We start from the raw sequence: 19,044 nt of genomic DNA on the forward strand, positions 1-19,044 counted from the left end.
ACTTGCCCTATGCCTTAGAGCAGTCACTCTTAATTTTGGGGAGGTCCATACCCTTTCAGAATTTGATGAAAGCTATGTTCCCTTTCCAATGCTCAGAAAAATGAATGAGCACATACACACACATTATTGTGCCTGCAATTATGAAGGATTCACACATTTGAAGTACATCTGTGGATTCCATAGAAGTCTCTGGACTCTTAAAATTCCTTCTTTAAATTGTCTCCATCAAATGTCAACTGTCTCAACCACACTTTTGACAGAAGTATCAAAACAGAATGAATAAGACTAATGCTCAGGTCTTCTGGAATAGTGACTGGAAAGATATTTGTGTTCTAGCACTATCAGGCATTTCTTCTTCCCTCTCCCCTCACCCACACATACCTCTGAGTTGTTTCTACTCTTGTTTGCCCATTTTAATTTCCCCTCTCATCACCCAGGATTCTACCCAGACAATTGTAGTGAACTGCTTTACCCGCCTCCATTCTCCCTGTTCCACTCTCTTCTCAATTGTGCCACAAGAGTAATCTCTCCAGAGACCACTTTGGCTTTTTTTGTTGTTGTTGCTGCTTTGTTTAGTTTTGAGGCCAACTACCACAATGTTTAAGAGTTTACAATACAGAGTCAGAGACCTTGATTGCATTCAAAACCCAGCCTTGTTCTTACTAGCCATGTGATATGGGACATGCTTCTTGACCTTTTCACAGTTTCCACTTCCTTTTCCATGAAATGAGGACAGTAATTTAAGGACTGATGTAAGGATTAATGAGATAATGCATGTAAAGTGATTTAAAGTGATTAGCAAGGTACAAGGACATAGTGATGCTCAATAAATATTTCCTGAATACATTAAATATTTAGCCTTGAGGCTTTAATTTAATGCTTTTGTTAATTCCATGCTCCTTATTCCTTCTTATCAAAATTGCACCTCCTGCATCAAATCTTCCCTAATCCCATAGCCAGATGTGATCTCTCCCACTTCTTAATTCCTCAGACTTTTTATACTATTTACTATGGCAGTATAGCATAAAGGTGAAAACTCTGGGATCAGATTGTCTGGGCATGAATGCTGGTTTTATCACTTACTAGCTGTGACCTTGGGCAGCTCGTGTGAGTCCCCTATGGCTTATTTTTCTTATCTGTAAATTAGATATAAAAAAATAGTATCTATCACAAAAGGTGTTTATGAGGATAAATATAACTAATTTCTAGAAATGGAAAACTATAGAGATAGAGCTGGAGGGGGATAGAAATAGACCAGACAGGGAGAAAAGATTGACTACAAAAGGGTGTGAAAGAACTTTTTGGAGTGAGGAAATACTCTAAAACTGGATTATAAAAATAAGTAAATACCGTGACAAAAATTTTTTAAACTGGGTTGTGGCCATGATTTCATACATTTACGACTATTTATCAAACTGTAGTTAAGATGGTTCAATTTTATGGTATTCAAATTATACCTTAATGAAGCTGTTTTAAAAAAAAGAGAGAGAATATAGTATATGGAAAAGGCTTAGAACACATAGGCACGTAGTAAGTGTACTGTGTCTGTTAGCTGTTATTATTACCGGATACGGCCTTGGGTTATTTATGATTCTTTACCAGATTGTTCAGATTATCTCAGTTTCTTACTGTCACATCTTCCTTCTCCTCCTCCTAAACTAAGCCTGAGCTCAATCCTGGCACCAGGATTGCCCATCATTAGGTACTCAGGAAATATTTACCGACTGAATGCACTGTATGGAGTTTATTTCTAGTATGAGAATGTACAGGTTTGAGTATACAAAGAGGACTGAATTGTACGTTTAAATGGCTGGTCTTTTACATCTGTACATATAGAGAACTGTCAATTACTGAGTACAGCTTTTGAATACGAAGGATCATGGTAATTGTTCTGACACTAATCTCTGTAGATATAAGGCTCTTGCTTTCTCTAGGCCTGATTTTCTCTGGTCACACCTAAGCTGTGCCATTCCCAGTATTCTTGGCATTTTAGGGTCTGGTATTCCCAACATGCCAAAGCTGTCTTTGTGTTATTTGAATATTCATCCTTTCTTCAAAGAAATAGTAACTCTTCCCAAATAACTTCTTTAAGCAGCCTGGGCAACAGTTACCCAGGAGCTAGAAGAAAATTGTGAATGAGATATTTACAGTATTCTAAGAAAACAACAAGGATATTTTGTGTTTTTTGGAAAATAATATTAAAAAGAAGGAGAAAGAGAAGGAGAAGAAAAATTATTATTATTAGAAATAGTAATAATTAGAAAACAACAAAAACAAAAAATCTTTTTGTCCATCTCATCTTATTATTTAGCACTCCAGAAGAAAAAAGGAATTATCAACTAAACATTGCCTGTTAGAAAGGAACAGAGGCCAAATCAGCCCTGGAATGAATAGTTAGTTGAGCATCTCTTCCAGTAGGATACTTGTTTTAGCCCAATGCATAGTTCTTTAAAAGAAACATTCAAGATTTCTGTCTACCTTGAAAGTTTTAGGGGGAGGATCAATTTAATTTGGGGGGTGTGGAGATACAAAGTGCTGGAATTTTATATTTTGTTAAAGAGAAGAAATCCCTCAGCTAACATCCGTGCCAGTCTTCCTCTATTTTGTATATGGGACGCTGCCACAACATGGCTTGATGAGCAGTGCATAGGTCCGCGCCCGGGATCCGAACCTGCGAACCCCAGGCCGCCAAAGCAGAGCACACAAACTCAACCACTACACCACTGGGGCAGCCCCGAAAGGTCTTTTCTTATGATAGTTAAAGGGAACAAAATTAAGCAGTCTACATTCTTGTGCATTTTCACAGTAAACCCAAATCACCAGGAATATGACAGGCCATCTAGTTTAAAAACAAAATCTCTAGTTAGTCTGTTATTGCACAAATGTACTTGTTTAAAGTAAGATATTGTGGATCTCTGATGTTTACACAACCAAAACAACCCACTGAGTTTTCCATCTGCCATTGTTTAATTTCAGGGGAAAAAATGGCTTACTTTTAAAGCTTGGGGAATTCCTGTCATCTCTAATATATTACTCAGATTGGACTTTTCCATTGCCTTTTATTGAATGCCCTAGTCATTTCTTTTATTGTTCATACAGGGACAACATCAGGAGTTGGAAAAGATGCGTCCACATCTCCAATGACAACAGGAAACCAAAAGCAGCTTGTAACCACAACCACATCACCGTTCCAACACAACTCCTCCCGGTGAGCTTCAGGGATTCTTTGCTTTAACATTTTCCAGATAAGAGCATTTTTTGAGGTTCATTTAATAAGGAGTGGGAAAATCTTGACACTTCTTAGTGGCCCTTGCTCAGGAGAGAGGCCCTTATTTGGAAGCATCTAGATTTGGCCAGGTGGAACTCATGGAACTCTTTCCTTTATACCTGCCCTTTCTTCGCTGATAATGGTAATTGGCGAGGATTTCCATAGAAACGCAAAGCTAATCCTATCTTTCATCAGAAAATCTGCTTAGCAGCAGGTCCTTCCCAATTTATCACAGAAGGGTTATACACTTGGACTAAAAGTTTAACTAACTGAAGTAGTTGATATTGAAAATTGTCATGGGTTGTATACTACAGTTAAAGGACTGTCAACATTTACTTATGCCAGAGATATTTGAGGAGTTAATACTTTGATCAGCCTTTTCTAGAGTCAGGAAAAGAAATATGTTGTTAAAATTTCTCATATCAAATAAAGCCAACTCCCATATTATGTATTTAAGGCTGAATATATAAACATTAACACCAAAAGGGCTTGGTTTATGTTTCCTTGGGCATATGATTGATTGAACACTTAAATTCCTAGCATCTTATCAGATGAATATAGATCTTAAGACATAATTTTAAAGAACTTTTGGGAAATGACTCTAACTCAGTGGATAATAATAATGGCTGTCATCTATGAAACATCCACTATGTGCCCAGCACTGTGCCAGGCCCTTGATATCAAAGGCTTATCTGATTTAATGCAAGATTATCCAATTTACTCTTCCTCACAGCCTTTATGAGGTGGTACTACTGTCATCCTCATTTTAAAAATTAGGAAACTAAGGCTCAGAGAGATTGAGTGACTTGCCTAAGGTCACACAGCTAATAAGAGGTAGAGAAGCATTTCAGACTCCAAAGCCCATGATCTTAAATATTATAATAGTTGACAACAACAACCTCCCTATTTTGGAGGCCACCTATAATCAAAAGAAAATTTAACTAGTTTACCACGTTCTTTTTCCGTTACTCCTTTCTTTTATTTTTAATGCTGCCATTGTTGGCATTTTGCCAAAGATCCACAGTAAGTTGTGATTCTGAAATATTGATGGGGCTCCCTCCCTGGACCACTTAACATTGTGGCTAAATGCTTGCACTTGAAGATGATCCATCCCAGCTCATCTTGAGAGATTCCTTTGGAAGAATTACAGGTAAAGAGGAGAAACAATCTGGATTTTCAATCTTGGTGAATTCTCCTGTTGCTGAAGATTAAAATGAGATCTTTAATGCTACTTTAATATGTTTTTGATGTTTGCGTTTCAGTTTAGAGAGAAGCATGAAAAAGAATAAAATGTTTCCCGAGTACGGGTTTTGTAGAACATCCTCAGCACACATTTTCTAAATGGACCGTATCAAGTTTGTAGAGTTTTACAAGCCCAAGTTAAAATTGCTATGAAGACTCATATCTATGGACCTTTAAAAAAGGATTCTTTATCTATTAGCTCTTAATACTGCAGATCAGCTAAATATGGATTCTCAGAAGCTTCTTAAATAATGAGCATTTGGCTAAATAAAATAATGTATGGCACACCAGATTTTATCCTTAGAAGTGCATGTTGGCATATTATAGGTCTGTTACACAAAGTGCAGAGTTTAAAGAAAAAGATTCAGGACTATGAAAATCAGTTACCAGGAGGGCGACACAGTGGTTGCTTTCCAGATTTCAGAATCAGGATTATTTGAATTGTCTTTATTTCGAAGTGTAAAAAAGGCATTTTTTTATAGACTACTTTTCAGTTACACACAGACTCTTAATGCAAGAGAAGCCTATTGTTCTTCATCCCAGGAGACCTTTAAAGGTACTGAGGAGAACAAGAGTAAACGCCCTTCCCCTGTCCACCCTAAATTCCAAGAATTTCTAGAGTTGCAAAAGAGGATGGGGGTAGGACAGATGCTGGTGGGAGACAGGTTTTCCTTTGTTCTTTGAAAAGAGCTAACACCTAGAAGAATCCCATATCAGTCCATGTGCAGGTGAGAAAACCAGGCGGGGCAAAGTCATCTCTCTGATTCGCAATGTAGCTTGTTAATTGTACTCTCTGCTGCCTGTCAATATAATATGAAATTTTCATTCCCCATTCAAGATAGAAAAAGTTGTGGCTGAAAATGTTAACATTTGCATTTTTATTTGTTGATTTATTTAAAGGACAGCCTCTCCTACAGCAATCCATCACGTGGTGACACCCCAAGTATGAATAATGTATTGTAGACTTGCGGTTACAATGTGTAATAAGTGCTAGAGACAGTAAAGGAATGTTAACTATGTTGCAAATGTAATATTTATTGACTCATAAAGTTTATTGCTTTCAAGGTTCAATAATACTGACCATAGGACATTAATATCACTTATCCTGATTTTAGCTGGGCACCTTTCTATGTAGAAATATTCATCTATCTCATGCTAACAAAATAAATATGTAACTTACAGCACAAGCAAAGAGGGCTTTATAGTTTTCCTTGCTGGCAGCTGCAATGCTTCTTTCTCTCCATTTCACTTCTGGCCTCCAGCACTGATCACACACCCCTGAGCTATCCAAGAGAATAAGCACAGTGGTCATCTTGGCACTAGAGGGTGGCACCACTTAACGGTGCTATGCATTTCCACTTAGCTGGAATAGGCAACACCCACAGACCACTCCACCTGGAGAAAAGACTAGAGGAACTTTTCTCCTTGTCATTCTGAACACCTGGTGGGTAGGTGCACCTTCGCTCAAAAAGAAAGTTGAACAAATACTTTTCCTGCCATGCCACTGAGTCCAAGTTTACTGATTCGACTTGATCCTCTAGTCTCCAATAGGAAACCAGAGCTGAGCAGGTTACCAATGAATTTGTTATGAGTACAAATGTTACTGATAATTAACCCTTTTTTGCCTTCCAAACTGGTGTGTCCATTGCCAGCAATAAAGATTGTACAGGAAATATCTGACACTGACAGCGAAAGAAGTAATGTTAATTAGCAACCATCAGCTGTAATTGTCATCCCCATTAAGATGCAGAATTATGTATTTCTTCATTATAAATAACCTTTCTAATTGTACTTGATGTATGCCAATTTAATCAAAAAGTATACTTGCAACAGACAGATACTTGCATTAATGTAGCTTTGGATCTTCAAATCTTTTATTTCAAATTTGAGAAAAAGAGTCTATTACAGCTGTATATACTTTATAAGTTGGTGTCTTCCTATTCAGGTATGTAGATCTGACATATTTTATGTTAAAATGAAGAGAGTATCTTCTGGGATTGTTCAATGAAACAAAAATCTTGTCACTTTTTAAAATACTGGTCGAGTTTCTGTCTCTCAGTCATATGACAACATAGTGATAATTATTCCAAACAGATGAATAGAGGCAAGTATCACGCGTGCAGCAGCAGGATTGCATTCTCAGCCCCAGGAGTAAAAGATTACTAAGGCCTGTTTGTTTTTCCCTGACTCATAAGAGTTATGGATAGGACTCGTGTCCTCTTTTTTTAAAAAATTCCTTGTGAGATGTGAAGAGAGAAAGGCAGATCTCACCAAATCATGCCCAATTAGTGAATTTTTGGAACTGGAGCTTGAGTTAGCCTATTTCTAGGAAGTCCTCTTCACCTCTCTACTCGAGCTTTTTTCGGAAAGATTCTTTTACCACAACACAGAGTTGAAGGTTTTGTTTTGTTTTGCTTTATTTGTTTTTGAGGTATGCTGGGGGGTGATTTTGTGGACCTTTTTTTTTTGTTGGAGGGGTTGGAAAATATTTGAGTATGTGCTTTGAAGAACTTGATAGCTTATTTGGGGGCTTTTTAAAAAAAATAGTTTAATTTTTTCTTTTTTTAAGACCTTGGTTCTTTGCTGTCAAACCATATGCTTAATGTTTTCTGAAAAATTTGCTGTAAATGCTAAATGCTAAAAATTTGGTGTGAGTTTACACTTTGCTGAGCTTTCTATAGAGCAATTGCCTTTGCACAGTCATGCTCACGAGCAATTGTTTGCAGATGGCTGATTTGAAGGTGGCTTATGAAAGCCCTTTGCCCATTGAGGTTGACACTGGGGGCCCAGGCTCAGAATATTGGGCCATACTCTACCAAGCCCAGGCCAGAAGGATCCAAGTACCCTGCAATCTAGAAGTTAAACTTCTCCTCTCTGTCTTGAAGACAGTATTTTTCTATGTCTTCTTTGAAAAAATGTCTATTCAGATCCTTTGCCCATTTTTCTTTTTGGAGAAAGATTGGCCGCACTAATATCTGTTGCCAATCTTCCTCTTTTTCTTTTTTTCTCCCCAAATCCCAGTACATAGTTGTATATCATAGTTGTAGAGTTGTAGCTCTTCTGTGTGGGACGCCACCTCAGCATGGCCTGATGAGTGGTGAGTAGGTCCCCGCCCAGGATCTGCACCAGCAAACCCAGGGCCACCGCCCAAGCAGAACATGTGAATTTAACCGCTTTGCCACTGGGCCAGCCTCATATTTTTTAATCAGGTTGGTTGGTTTTTTTGTTTGTTTTTGCTATTAAGACATAAGAGCTCCTCATATATTTTGAATATTAACACCTTATCAAACATAGAGTTTGCAAATATTTTCTCCCATTCCATCAGTTGCCTTTTCATTGTCTTGATGATTTCCTTTGCTATGCAGAAGTTTTTGATTTTAATGTAGTCCCACTTGTTTATTTTTGCTTTTGTTGCCTGAGCTTTTGGTGTCATATCCAAAGATCATTAGGAAGGCCAACATCAAGGAGCTTTTCTCCTCTTTTCTTCTAGGAATCTTATAGTTTCAGGTCTTACATTTAAGTCTTTAATGCATTTTGAGTTGATTTTTGTATGTAGTATAAGATAAGGGTCCAATTTCATTCTTTTGCATGTGGACGTCCAGTTTTCCCGACACCATTTATTGAAAAGACTATCCTTTCCCCATTGTATATTCTTGGCACCCTTGTCGAAAATTAGCTGACCATTTATGCTTGGGTTTATTTCTGGGCTCTCTATTTTGTTCCATTGGTCTATGTGTCTGTTTTGATGCCAGTACCATACTGTTTTGATTACTGTACCTTTGTAAGATAGTTTGAAATCAGGAAATGTGATGCCCCAACTAGCTCTTCTTTCTCAAGATTGCTTTAGCTGTTCAGAATCTTTTATGGTTCCATTCGAATTTTAAGATTGTTTTTTCTATTTCTGTGAAAAATGCCATTGGAATTTTGATAGGGGTTGCACTGAATCTGTATATCACTTTGAGTATAATGGACATTTTAACAATATTAATTCTTCTAATCCATGAACACAGGATATCTTTCTATTTGTGTCTTGTTTTTTTTCATCAACATCTTATCGTTTTCAGTGTACAGATCTTTCACCTCCTCAGTTAAATTTATTTCTAAGTATTTTATTCTTTTTGATGCTATCATAAATGGGATTGTTTTCCTCATTTCCTTTTTGGATAGATCATTGTTGGTGTAAAGAGATGCAATTGATTTTTGTATGTAGATTTTGTATCCTGAAACTTTACTGAATTTGTTTATTAATTCTAACAGATTTTTGGTGGCGTCTTTAGAGTTTTCTACATATGGAATTATGTCATTTGCAGAGATAATTTTACTTCTTCCTTAACAATTTGGATGCCTTTTATTTCTCTTTCTTGCCTTATTGCTTGTGTTTCCAGTACTTTGTTGAATAGAAGTGGCGAGAGTGGGCATCCTTGCCTTGTGCCAGATCTTAAGGGAAAAGCTTCCAGTGTTTCCCCATTGATTATGATGTTAGCTGTGGGCTTCTCATAAATGACTTTTGTGTTGAGGAAATTTTCTTCCATACATACTTTTTTGAGAGTTTTTAGCATGAATGGATGTTGAAGTTTGTCAAAGAAGACATACAAATGGCCAACAGGTATATGAAAAGATGCTCAATCAACATCACTAATCATCAGGGAAATACAAATCCAAATCGCAATAAGCTATCACCTCATACCTGTTAGGATGGCTATTATCAAAAAGATAAAAGATAACACGTGTTGCCAAGGATGTGGAGAAAAGGGAACCCTTGTATATTGTTGGTGGGAATATAAATTTGTACAGCTATTATGGAAAACAGTATAGAGGTTCTTCAAAAACTTAAAAATAGGACTACCAGGGGCCGGCCTGGTGGCGTAGTGGTTAAGTTTGCACACTTCGCTTCGACAGCCAAGGGTTCTCAGGTTCGGATCCCCGGTGCGGACCTACACACCGCTTATCAAGCCATGCTGTGGCATGTGTCCCACATATACAGTAGAGGAAGATGGGCACAGATGTTAGCCCAGGGCCTGTCTTCCTCAGCAAAAAAAGGAGGATTCGCAACCGATGTTAGCTCACGGCTAATTTTCCTCACCAAAAAATACAAAACAGGACTACCATTATGATCCAGCAATCTCTCTTCTGGGTATATACGCAAAGGAAATGAAATCAGTACCTCAAAGAGATATCTGTGCTCCCATGTTTATTGCAGCATTATTCATAATAGCCAAGATATGAAAACAACCTAAGTGTCCATCAACAAATGAATGGGCTATGGAATATCATTCAGCCTTAAAAAGGAAGGAGATCCTGCCATGTGCGACAATGCAGATGAACTTGAAGGACATTATGCTAAGTGAAATAAGCCAAACACAGAGAGAAAAATACTACATGATCTAACTTATATGTAGAATCTAAAAAGGTCGAATACATAGAAACAGAGAGTATAATGGTGGTTACCAGGAGTGGGAAGGTGGGGGAAATGAGGAGATGCTGGTCAAAGGATACAAAGTTGCAGTTATGTAGGATGAACAAGTCTGGAAATCCAGTGTACAGCATCATGACTATAATTAATAATACTACATTGAATATTAGAAATTTGCTGAGAGAGTAGATTTCAGGTGCTCTCACCACACACAAAAAATAGTAAGTATATGAGGAGATGATGTGTTAATTAGCTTGACTGTAGTAATCATTTCACTATGTATATTTATATCCAAACATCATGTTCTACAATTTAAATATATACAATTTTTATTTTTTTTAAAAAAGACAATGTTTTTTATCTTTATTTTTCTCTTAAGTAACTTGACATGAAAATCCAGTTGCTTCCAGTTATGATGGCATAGCCTTTACAGTGGTAGAACAACTGATGGCATCTTGGTCCTTTTCTGTGCCACAAAGAGGGACAAACTTTCTGCATTTGTCCCTCTTCATTCTCTGTGGGTTATGAACCAAGGCTTTAGCCCTTGGGCAATTTAGGCTCCGTTTAGTTTCCCAAATCACATTGCCAGTAACCATTTAAATTGCAGAGAAGGGAAAAGCATAAAAATATGTGATCTATTTTATCTCAGGCAACAAAACTCTGGATTGACAGCTGCCAGAGTATTTAACGCTTGCACAAGAAACATATTTCTATTATACTAGTAGCAAAAATGGGGGCTGGCCCCATGGCGTAGCGGTTAATTGGGCATGCTCCTAAGTGCACGCGGTCCACTGCTGGCGGCCCAGGTTCAGATCCCAGGTGCGCACCGAGGCACCGCTTGTCAGGCCATGCTGTGGCAGCGTCCCATATAAAGTGGAGGAAGATGGGTGCAGATGTTACCCCAGGGCCAGTCTTCCTCAGCAAAAAGAGGAGGATCGGCATGGATGTTAGCTCAGGGCTGATCTTCCTCACAAAAAAATAAATAAATAAAATAAATAAAAAATAAAATAAATTGCACCCAAACCCTTTGAGATAAGTAGTGGTATTATCCCATTTTACAGTGAGGAAATGAGAACTGAGAGAAACTGAGTGGCTGCCCAAGGTCACACAGTAAGGAAGCATGAAAGAGGACTTGAATTTAGCTCTTCAAATTTTAGTGTTTTGTCATTCTCCCATGCTGCCTAAAACTTGTATTTGGTTCTGAGGTATTAGGCACAAAGCTGATAAAATTCTGGTTTAGGGCAGGAGTCAGACAGACTTACTTTAAGAGTTAGAATTTGTTTTTATAACTTGATAGGAAGAAACTTAGTCATACAGAGCAGAGGAGGTGCTGTGGTTCCATTATACACAACAGCCAAATTGCAACACTTTCTCGCTCGTGCCCAGAATCCTAACTGCAACAAAATCTTTTTTTTAAAAATCAGACTTTTTTTGTCACCTATGCATTTACACAAATATTTTAAGTACTCAACCAGATTCCCTCATGTGCCTAGCAGAGGAAATGATAATATATTATTCTCCTGAAGGTAGAGAGAGAGGACCTAAACTAAAACCCCAAACCTCAAACCAGAGCCCACGGGCACTACTTGGGTCTGTGTAGTAGGTTTAAATAGCAGACCTCACTGTCTCTATGTAGTCGAGTGTATGAGTGATGACCATATATGGCAATACTGGCTACTATTCATTGAACGCTTATTGTATATCAGGTATTGTGTTGGGCATGTACAGATATATCCATTTATAATATATGTTCATACAAATTACGTATCATTGTAAAGCTTTTTTTAATGACTATTAAAACTCAGTTTCAAAATATTACATAGAATTTCTTTTTAGATTTTTCAAAATGACTTCCTAAAATGTGGGCTGTTATTGTGAACTAGCATTTTAGCTTTATCTGCCCTTAGAGTAACAGTTTATACACTACACAAATCAAAGTAGCATTTACTATAACTTTTCCATTTCGAGTGTATTGTAAATAACAAAATAAAAACAAAACCTAATGAAATGATGCACATAAAATGATAACAATAAAAAGGAATAATCTGAAAACTTCAAAAAAGAATGTATTGAATATGTAAAAGAAAATATGAGGTTATAAATATGCCTCTCTGTCTTCCATTTTTAATCAGGAGGATGAAAAGCCCAGCCATTTTAAAGGGTTTTTATCTTAATTTGATTTTTAACTTGGAATTCCCTGCCAACAGGTGCATTACTAATAAGAACAGTTGAATGCATGGAAATTCTTATGTCTTTGATGAAAAGATGTTGCTTTTAATTAAGCCATGATTTTTGGGCCATTACTATAATTCCCAGTGTTAAAAGCCGTTAATATAATCATCCATTCCTCTTGCACACAATGTTTATAGAGTGTGTAAGTTAAGAAAACAGAAACAGATAGGCTAAGTAGAAATAATAAAGGCATAGCATAATTTTAAGAAATGAATTTAGCTTGGGGAAGCTTGCCAAGACATTCTTGCCATAGGAAGAACATACTGTACAGGGAAAATGTACATTACAACAGCTTATGTTTACTGATCACGTAGAATTGTAGTCCTTGGCTTCAGTAAAGCTTTCAAAGTTCTGGGTGAAAAGATTATAAAAGCTATTTTATTGTTCACACTTTTTTATATTTTCCAAATGTTCTACAACAATGATGTGTTATATAAGTTTAAAAACAATATTTAAAAAGAAAACAAAGGGCACACATTTGTAGGAGGTAAACTCATTTCAAAATTTTACACCCTGTAGTTCCAAGTAGTTGCAAAAACCCTAAGGTTACCCTTGGAACATAAGACATAACTACATTATTTCTTTGTCAAGGCAGCAATAGGTGAGGATTATGCTTCCGTGGTGAGTCTTCTCCAGGGTACTGAACTCTGAAAAATGCGATGATTAGTGACATCTGTTCAGTATTGCCAGCTCCTGCTATCATTTCACAGTTTTTAGCCTCATGAACTGCTGTTTTAGTGCTGTTCATTTGGGCCAAGGTCATCAATTCCCTTAAATTCAATGTTAAGAAACATTCGTTGAGTGTCACTTACTCTTCTGAGCACTTTAATGCTTTTATAAAAATTCTCTTATCTATGTTACCTAATGTAATCCTCACAATCATGAGAAAGTAAAGCTCCAAGAGGCAGTTATATAACAGTTAAGAGCCCAGGTGTACTAATTGTAACACCTAGGTTTATAGGCCTAGATTTGAATGCTTGCAATGTGATTTTGGACAAATCATTTAATTTAATCTATAAAGTGAGGGTAATAATATCTCCTTCATAGGCTTGTCATGATGATTAAGCAAGATAGTTTACATAAAGTACTTACCACAGTCTTGGTATATGGCTTGATAGTGTTGTCGTTGTAGAACTTCCCAAGATTACACAAGCAATAAGGGACAGAGCTTTAGACCTCGCTATTGTAGTTCCAAACTCTATGTATCCCTGACAGTTAGGAATAGGTTTAGGTTCATCATAGAGGCAGGCGATAGGGTTATATTTTTTAATATTCACCCTGTAAACATGCCTGCTACTTTACTTCTCTAAGCCTGATTCCTCATGTGAAAATAAGAATATTAATAACTACCTTACAGATTTGCTCAGAGGATTAAATATGACAAGGTATGCAAAGCCCTTAACTTGGTGCAGGCCGTAGTGTGCACTCAGTGTTCGCTTCCATCTTCTGCACTCTGGGCAACAAAACCTGTTTGGGCGCCTAGAACAATGCGTATGAATGGTACTAGCCCCTCTGCAAAATGCATGGAGTGATAGTGCTCTGCAGAAGTGTGACTTAGAAGTGAATGTTAATGACCCTGCATTCAAAGGATTTTTCTTACGCAATGTTGGCAAATTTTTCTAATGTCTTGAGATGTTCCCATTTGTTTTTCTTCTAAATAGAGGAGGGTGGGAAGTAAAATTCTTGGCCAAATAGTAGAGTTAGGATTTAATGTTTTCTTCCTAGGACTTCTGTTTCTAGGGTCACTCCAGGCCTCATTGGAGTTATTGATAATGGATTTCTTCCTCATAGTAGCCTTTTTTTTTTGGTGAGGAAGATTAGCCCTGAGTTAATATCTGTTGCCAATCCTCCTCTTTTTGCTGAGGAAGATTGGCCCTGTACTAACATCTGTGCCCATCTTCCTCTACTTTATATGTGGGACACCTGCCACAGCATGGCTTGATAAGCAGTGCGTAGGTCTGCACCAAGGATCGAACCTGTGAACCCTAGGCCGATGAAGTAGAGCGCACGAACTTAATCACTATGCCACCGGGCTGGCCCCATAGTAGCCCTTTTTAAAAATCCTGAAAGTTTAATTCCCTTCAGAGCAGTGGTTCTAAAGTCTATCTGCATATTGGAATCACTTAAGAATCTTTGTAAGGGTACGTATTTCCAGGCCTCAATCCCAGATTAATTGAATCAGAATTGCCAGGGGATGGGCCCCAGTGATGTGTATTTTTAATTCTCCTAGATGACTCTGATGTACTTTGTCTAAAGACACACATTTGGAAGCCCCTGCTCTGGAGCTGCACATCCTCTCACTACCTAACCCCAGCACACCAATATTCTCTTCTTCTTTCTGTCCCCCACCCAACCCCAGGGCCTCTCCTTTCCATTAGCAATTTTGTTTAGCCATTGTCATGCTGTCCCCAAGGGATTATCAGAATACATCAATAAGCCTGCACTGAAAAAAATGATTAAGAGGCCCTTGAAGAACTCCACTTACCAATCTAAACTGTTGAAATTTGGGACTAATCACTGAAACATATTGTTGATAGCAGTCTTTTCTATGAAATGCTTATATGGACCCATCGTTCTCTGAGGGAACTCTCAGCTAGTAGCAAGAGAAAAACTCCTAGTGAAATCATTCCTAATGTTTTCTACCTCTTTCCGCTTCTCTGCTTTATCTTTCTTCATAGTACTTATCACCTTGTAATATATTATATAATTTACTAATGTGTTTTATTTATTGTCTATATCTCCCGCTCCTGTATAACATGGAATGTAAACTTTTAAGAGGGCAAGGATTTCTTCTGTTATATTCGTTGCTATATCCCTTTGCTAGAGCAAGGCCTGTCTCTTAGTAGACATGTAATAAATATTTGTTGGATAAATGAATGAATGTACGATCACAAAGCAAATGTTTCCTTTAAATTTACAAGTTCATGGCATTCCTATAGGAACTATTTTCCTTTATGTCTTCTCCACATCTATAAAAGAACCATGGTTTCTACCCAGCTTATCCATTTAGTTGTGCTTCCATTACTTCCCAGAACTTCCTCACATTTTCATCTACTTGAAGGTTTTCCCCATTTTATAAGAATTTGAAAATGTCTAGGCTTTCAGGCGGTTTCTAGGCTGGATGACAGCAGATGCTTCAATGTGAGCAGTTTCAGCATGTTCTCTGCATTGAGATGAGTGCTTAGACAATGTCTCACAACTGTCCTTGCTTAGCGATTTCTTATGTTCAGCCATATCATAGGGCTTCTTCTAATCCTCTGCTTTGGTCTATGGCTGCTTTGTTGTTTTGGTTTCCTCCAATGAAAATCCTTGCATGCAGACAGGCAGCAGGGCTTAGAGAAAAGGGTATTAAAATTAAAGCCCAAAAACCTGGGTTCATCCTGCCTCTCTCTACATCTTTCTTGCAGCAAAACCTTGACAGACTCTCTTGACCACATGGAACCTTAGGTTTCCAGCCTTCCATCATATGTGTCTGAACCTTAGCCTTTGTTTAGAGATAAACTCAAAACGAAACATGTACGTCTATCTATTGCTTTCATGGTAATTTACGTATTTTGGGAATAAAATAATGAGAAATGAACATTTTCAAATATAATTAAATAATTGATTTCAGAATAACACGGTTTAAACTTCCCTTCAAAATCTTTGGGTTTTGTGCTGGCCAGTAGTTGAGAAATGTTAAGTAGATAGGCAAACTTGGCACCCTGTCATTCACAGCATAGCGCAGAGCAGTTCCATGGGAATTTCTGGCCTTCCCAGTTGACAGGGGACCGGGTCCAATTTACTTTTTCAGTGTTTAAATGAAATCATGTCTGAAAACATCAGATCTTAGTATAGGGAGGGCCCAAGAGAAATACAGAAAAACGATGATACTCTTGAAGTCCAAATTGCAGTCACCACACATATTGGAAAAGGTGATTATATATTAGTGTAGGCTACGTGCTTTGTCTTGAAGAAGGAATGGTCAGGATAATTCATGATAGTACCAAGAATGCCGCTGAGTAAATCAAAGACTTTATCAGCAAGAATTCTTACAATGGAGAAGACAGAGAATAATATAGTTAATGGTCATTGGCTAATGTATCTTCAGCTCAGCTGGACATTTTGGTACCCTGTTTATGTATTTAAATATAGTTGTGTATTTATAACACTTCTAATATATTAACACTTTTCGTATTTTCCCCATGAACTATTTGCTTTTTAATGAGATATGGCCACCCAAAAGAGACATGGCAGTCATTTTTTTTTTCTTCTTTTAGCCCACCTTGTCTTTATTGTCCTGTAGGGAAATTTATTTTAACATTTTGTGTTACGTATAACTTTTTATGAGTTTAACCACAAAAATTAAGAGAAAGATATATATGAAAGTTTTTTTGTAAATAGTAATATTGTAATGTTGTAATTTTCATTAGCCTTAAGACTTCTGGGTCCATGTTCTCACCAAAACATCTTTGATATACTTTTTAGAGAAGATGAATGAACCACTTAGTGTACAAATCCTAATGTTATCCATGAAAGACAGGTTCCAAGTGAAATCTTAAAGCTCAAGAGTAAGTGCCCAATGCATTGTTTGTTTATTCATTAGGCCTTTCATTGATTTTCTTTTTGTCATGGGTGCATTCTGAAGTATGACTGTTACTGAGATTGAAAGCTCATCATCTTGTTGCTTGATACTCATCCCCAAATGCTTATAAAATGATCAGCTTGGTTGGAACATAAACCTCTTGGCAGGCAAGGGGAGAGTGATTACTGTTATACATGAGAGGCTCTTTCTTCTTTTGGGAGAGCTGGGAGATTCTGAGGTGGGTTGGGATTTGTATTAGAATAGGGACCCTGCTTCAGGCTCTCCCTGTCATGGGACACAGGCTACTTGAAAACTAGAGCCAATCGTTAAAGCAAAGAAAAAATGCTCCAGCCCAATACCAGGACAGCAAGGTAGAAAGCAGACAAACTTTGTATATAATTACATGTCTTATAAAAGCCTGGTATACAGTTGTGTTTCTTAACATACATGAAGAAGTCATCCTGTCTACATTTTGACAGTTTAAAAGTATTCTGGATTAATGTTCATATTAAATAATGATAATATATAATAAGAAAGATAGGATAAAAGGCATGCTTAGCCAGTGGGATTATTTTTTAAATGTTGTGCATTAAATAAATAAAAAGATGCTGGGAATTGTACCCAGGAGATTTTCTTCTTTCTGGGCCTCTGAGTAACCCTGCTGAAGCACTTTTAAGAGCTGGAATGGAAGCCAGAGCTGGGGCACCATGCCAGTCCATGCTGAGGGAAGAGATGTTAAGCTTATTTTTTGTCGAGGGCTGTCTCTTTCCTGTGCCCTGGAAGAAGTCTGCCCAACAGAAGTCACCACAGTCTTGTACTTGGCACTCGGTATAACCTGCTGAAGGCTGGAAGTATCTTACCTTGAGACACCTGCCCTACAAGGTGCAGAATGGACTATTTACCGCAAGTGACATTCTGTGTGGACTTTCATTAGGATGCTTGTCAATGTTCTCTGTTAATGAAGTGGTGCGCTCCTGCAAGGGTAGGTGGAAGTGCTATGCCAGCTAGCTCAGAGGACACTCCTCAGTCGGTATCCCTTCATTCCATCCCGCCCCGTGTCTGCTGTCCCCACAGTCTCAGCTCATGACTGAGAAATGTGCTGCTCCTAAAATAAAGCGCCCTGCAGCCAACTCCTGTCTTCTGGGCTTTGGAGAGAAACGGACTGGTGATAGAAGAACCAGATTTTGGTAAAAGCTGAGGTATTGCTTTGTCTCAGGGGTGGATCATGACTGAACACAAACCACTGATTCACAAAGGAAGCTAATTAGTGGCAGAACTAAGACTGGAACAGGCCCCGAAACCACTGGGAAGCATGACCACTCTGGACAATAGAAGAGTGAGGAGTCACTGGGATTGCCGTGATGCTTGTAGACGAGCCACCCTCCGCCAGGATTGTAGTTTCCCTTTGCTCCTCGTCCAGGTGCTGCTGAGCTCAGTAGATTTTCCAGAACTGTCCCCTTCAGTAGGTTTGTGCTTCACCACAGCTTGCCGCAGTTCTTTTATCTTGTCCCTTAGGATATAAATATTTTTGAAAACAGCAAAATGTTTCTTCTGATGTAAAAGCTGTAGGTCACATGGCCTTGACTTTTATTCACACCAGAAGGTTTCATGCTAGGATTGTAGCATTGTATCATTACTTCTTTTGTCTTTTGGAGTCTTTTTTATCAATGTGCAAATTTTAATTTCACGCCCTGCAGACTACACAGTCTTTTGTGCTCTCTCTGTTCCTGTTGTTGCATAAAGGGTAAATCCCTGTGTCACGTTCATTTTAGATTGAAAAAAGTAAAGTTGATCCATTTGAGATCTCCAAACAAAGACAGATAAAAATCTGTTGGCAAAAAGCTGTTATTTAAGAAAAAAAAATAATTTCTTTCAGCTAATATGGCTTTTCATATGGGTAAGTGTGGCCTCAAGGCTCAAAAGAGGGAAAAACCTCTCTGTTGACATTGGCTGCTGTTACTATTTCATTAGTACAGATTATCATGAATTTTCTGATTGAAACACAAGATAGCCTCAAGTGTTTGAATATGAAAACCATCAGACTGAGGCCAAGATCTTTTTTTAACCAGTCACTATTGGCAAAACAATTAAAATCTTTCCTTCATCAGAGGTTTAAGATCAAAGATATCACAGAATTAGAATTACAATTTACTACCATAAACTACTTACCATTAACTTCTAAGAAATATATTCATGTGCCCTTACAAAAATTATGAAATACTGTGTGGTCTATAATGAGCTATTTCAAATTTACTTTCTTGCCACCACCTTCAGCCTGTGGTCCCAGAGTCAGATTTAAACTACTGAATAAGATTAAATGGCTGT

At 37.7% G+C, this 19,044-nt stretch overlaps 1 protein-coding gene across 3 annotated transcripts in view; it reads left to right on the forward strand.

Moving 5' to 3' along the window:
* KIAA1328 (KIAA1328 ortholog) overlaps positions 1-19,044 on the forward strand; it is a 341,990-nt gene that overhangs the window by 291,201 nt on the left and 31,745 nt on the right. For all 3 annotated transcript variants that reach the window (XM_058557017.1, XM_058557018.1, XM_058557019.1), the window contains one exon: positions 3,100-3,208. In XM_058557017.1, the coding sequence (XP_058413000.1) occupies positions 3,100-3,208 (109 nt within the window). The remainder of the gene's footprint in view (positions 1-3,099; positions 3,209-19,044) is intronic.

Source organism: Diceros bicornis, chromosome 16 (genome assembly GCF_020826845.1).
Source record: "Diceros bicornis minor isolate mBicDic1 chromosome 16, mDicBic1.mat.cur, whole genome shotgun sequence".
NCBI lineage: Eukaryota > Metazoa > Chordata > Mammalia > Perissodactyla > Rhinocerotidae > Diceros > Diceros bicornis.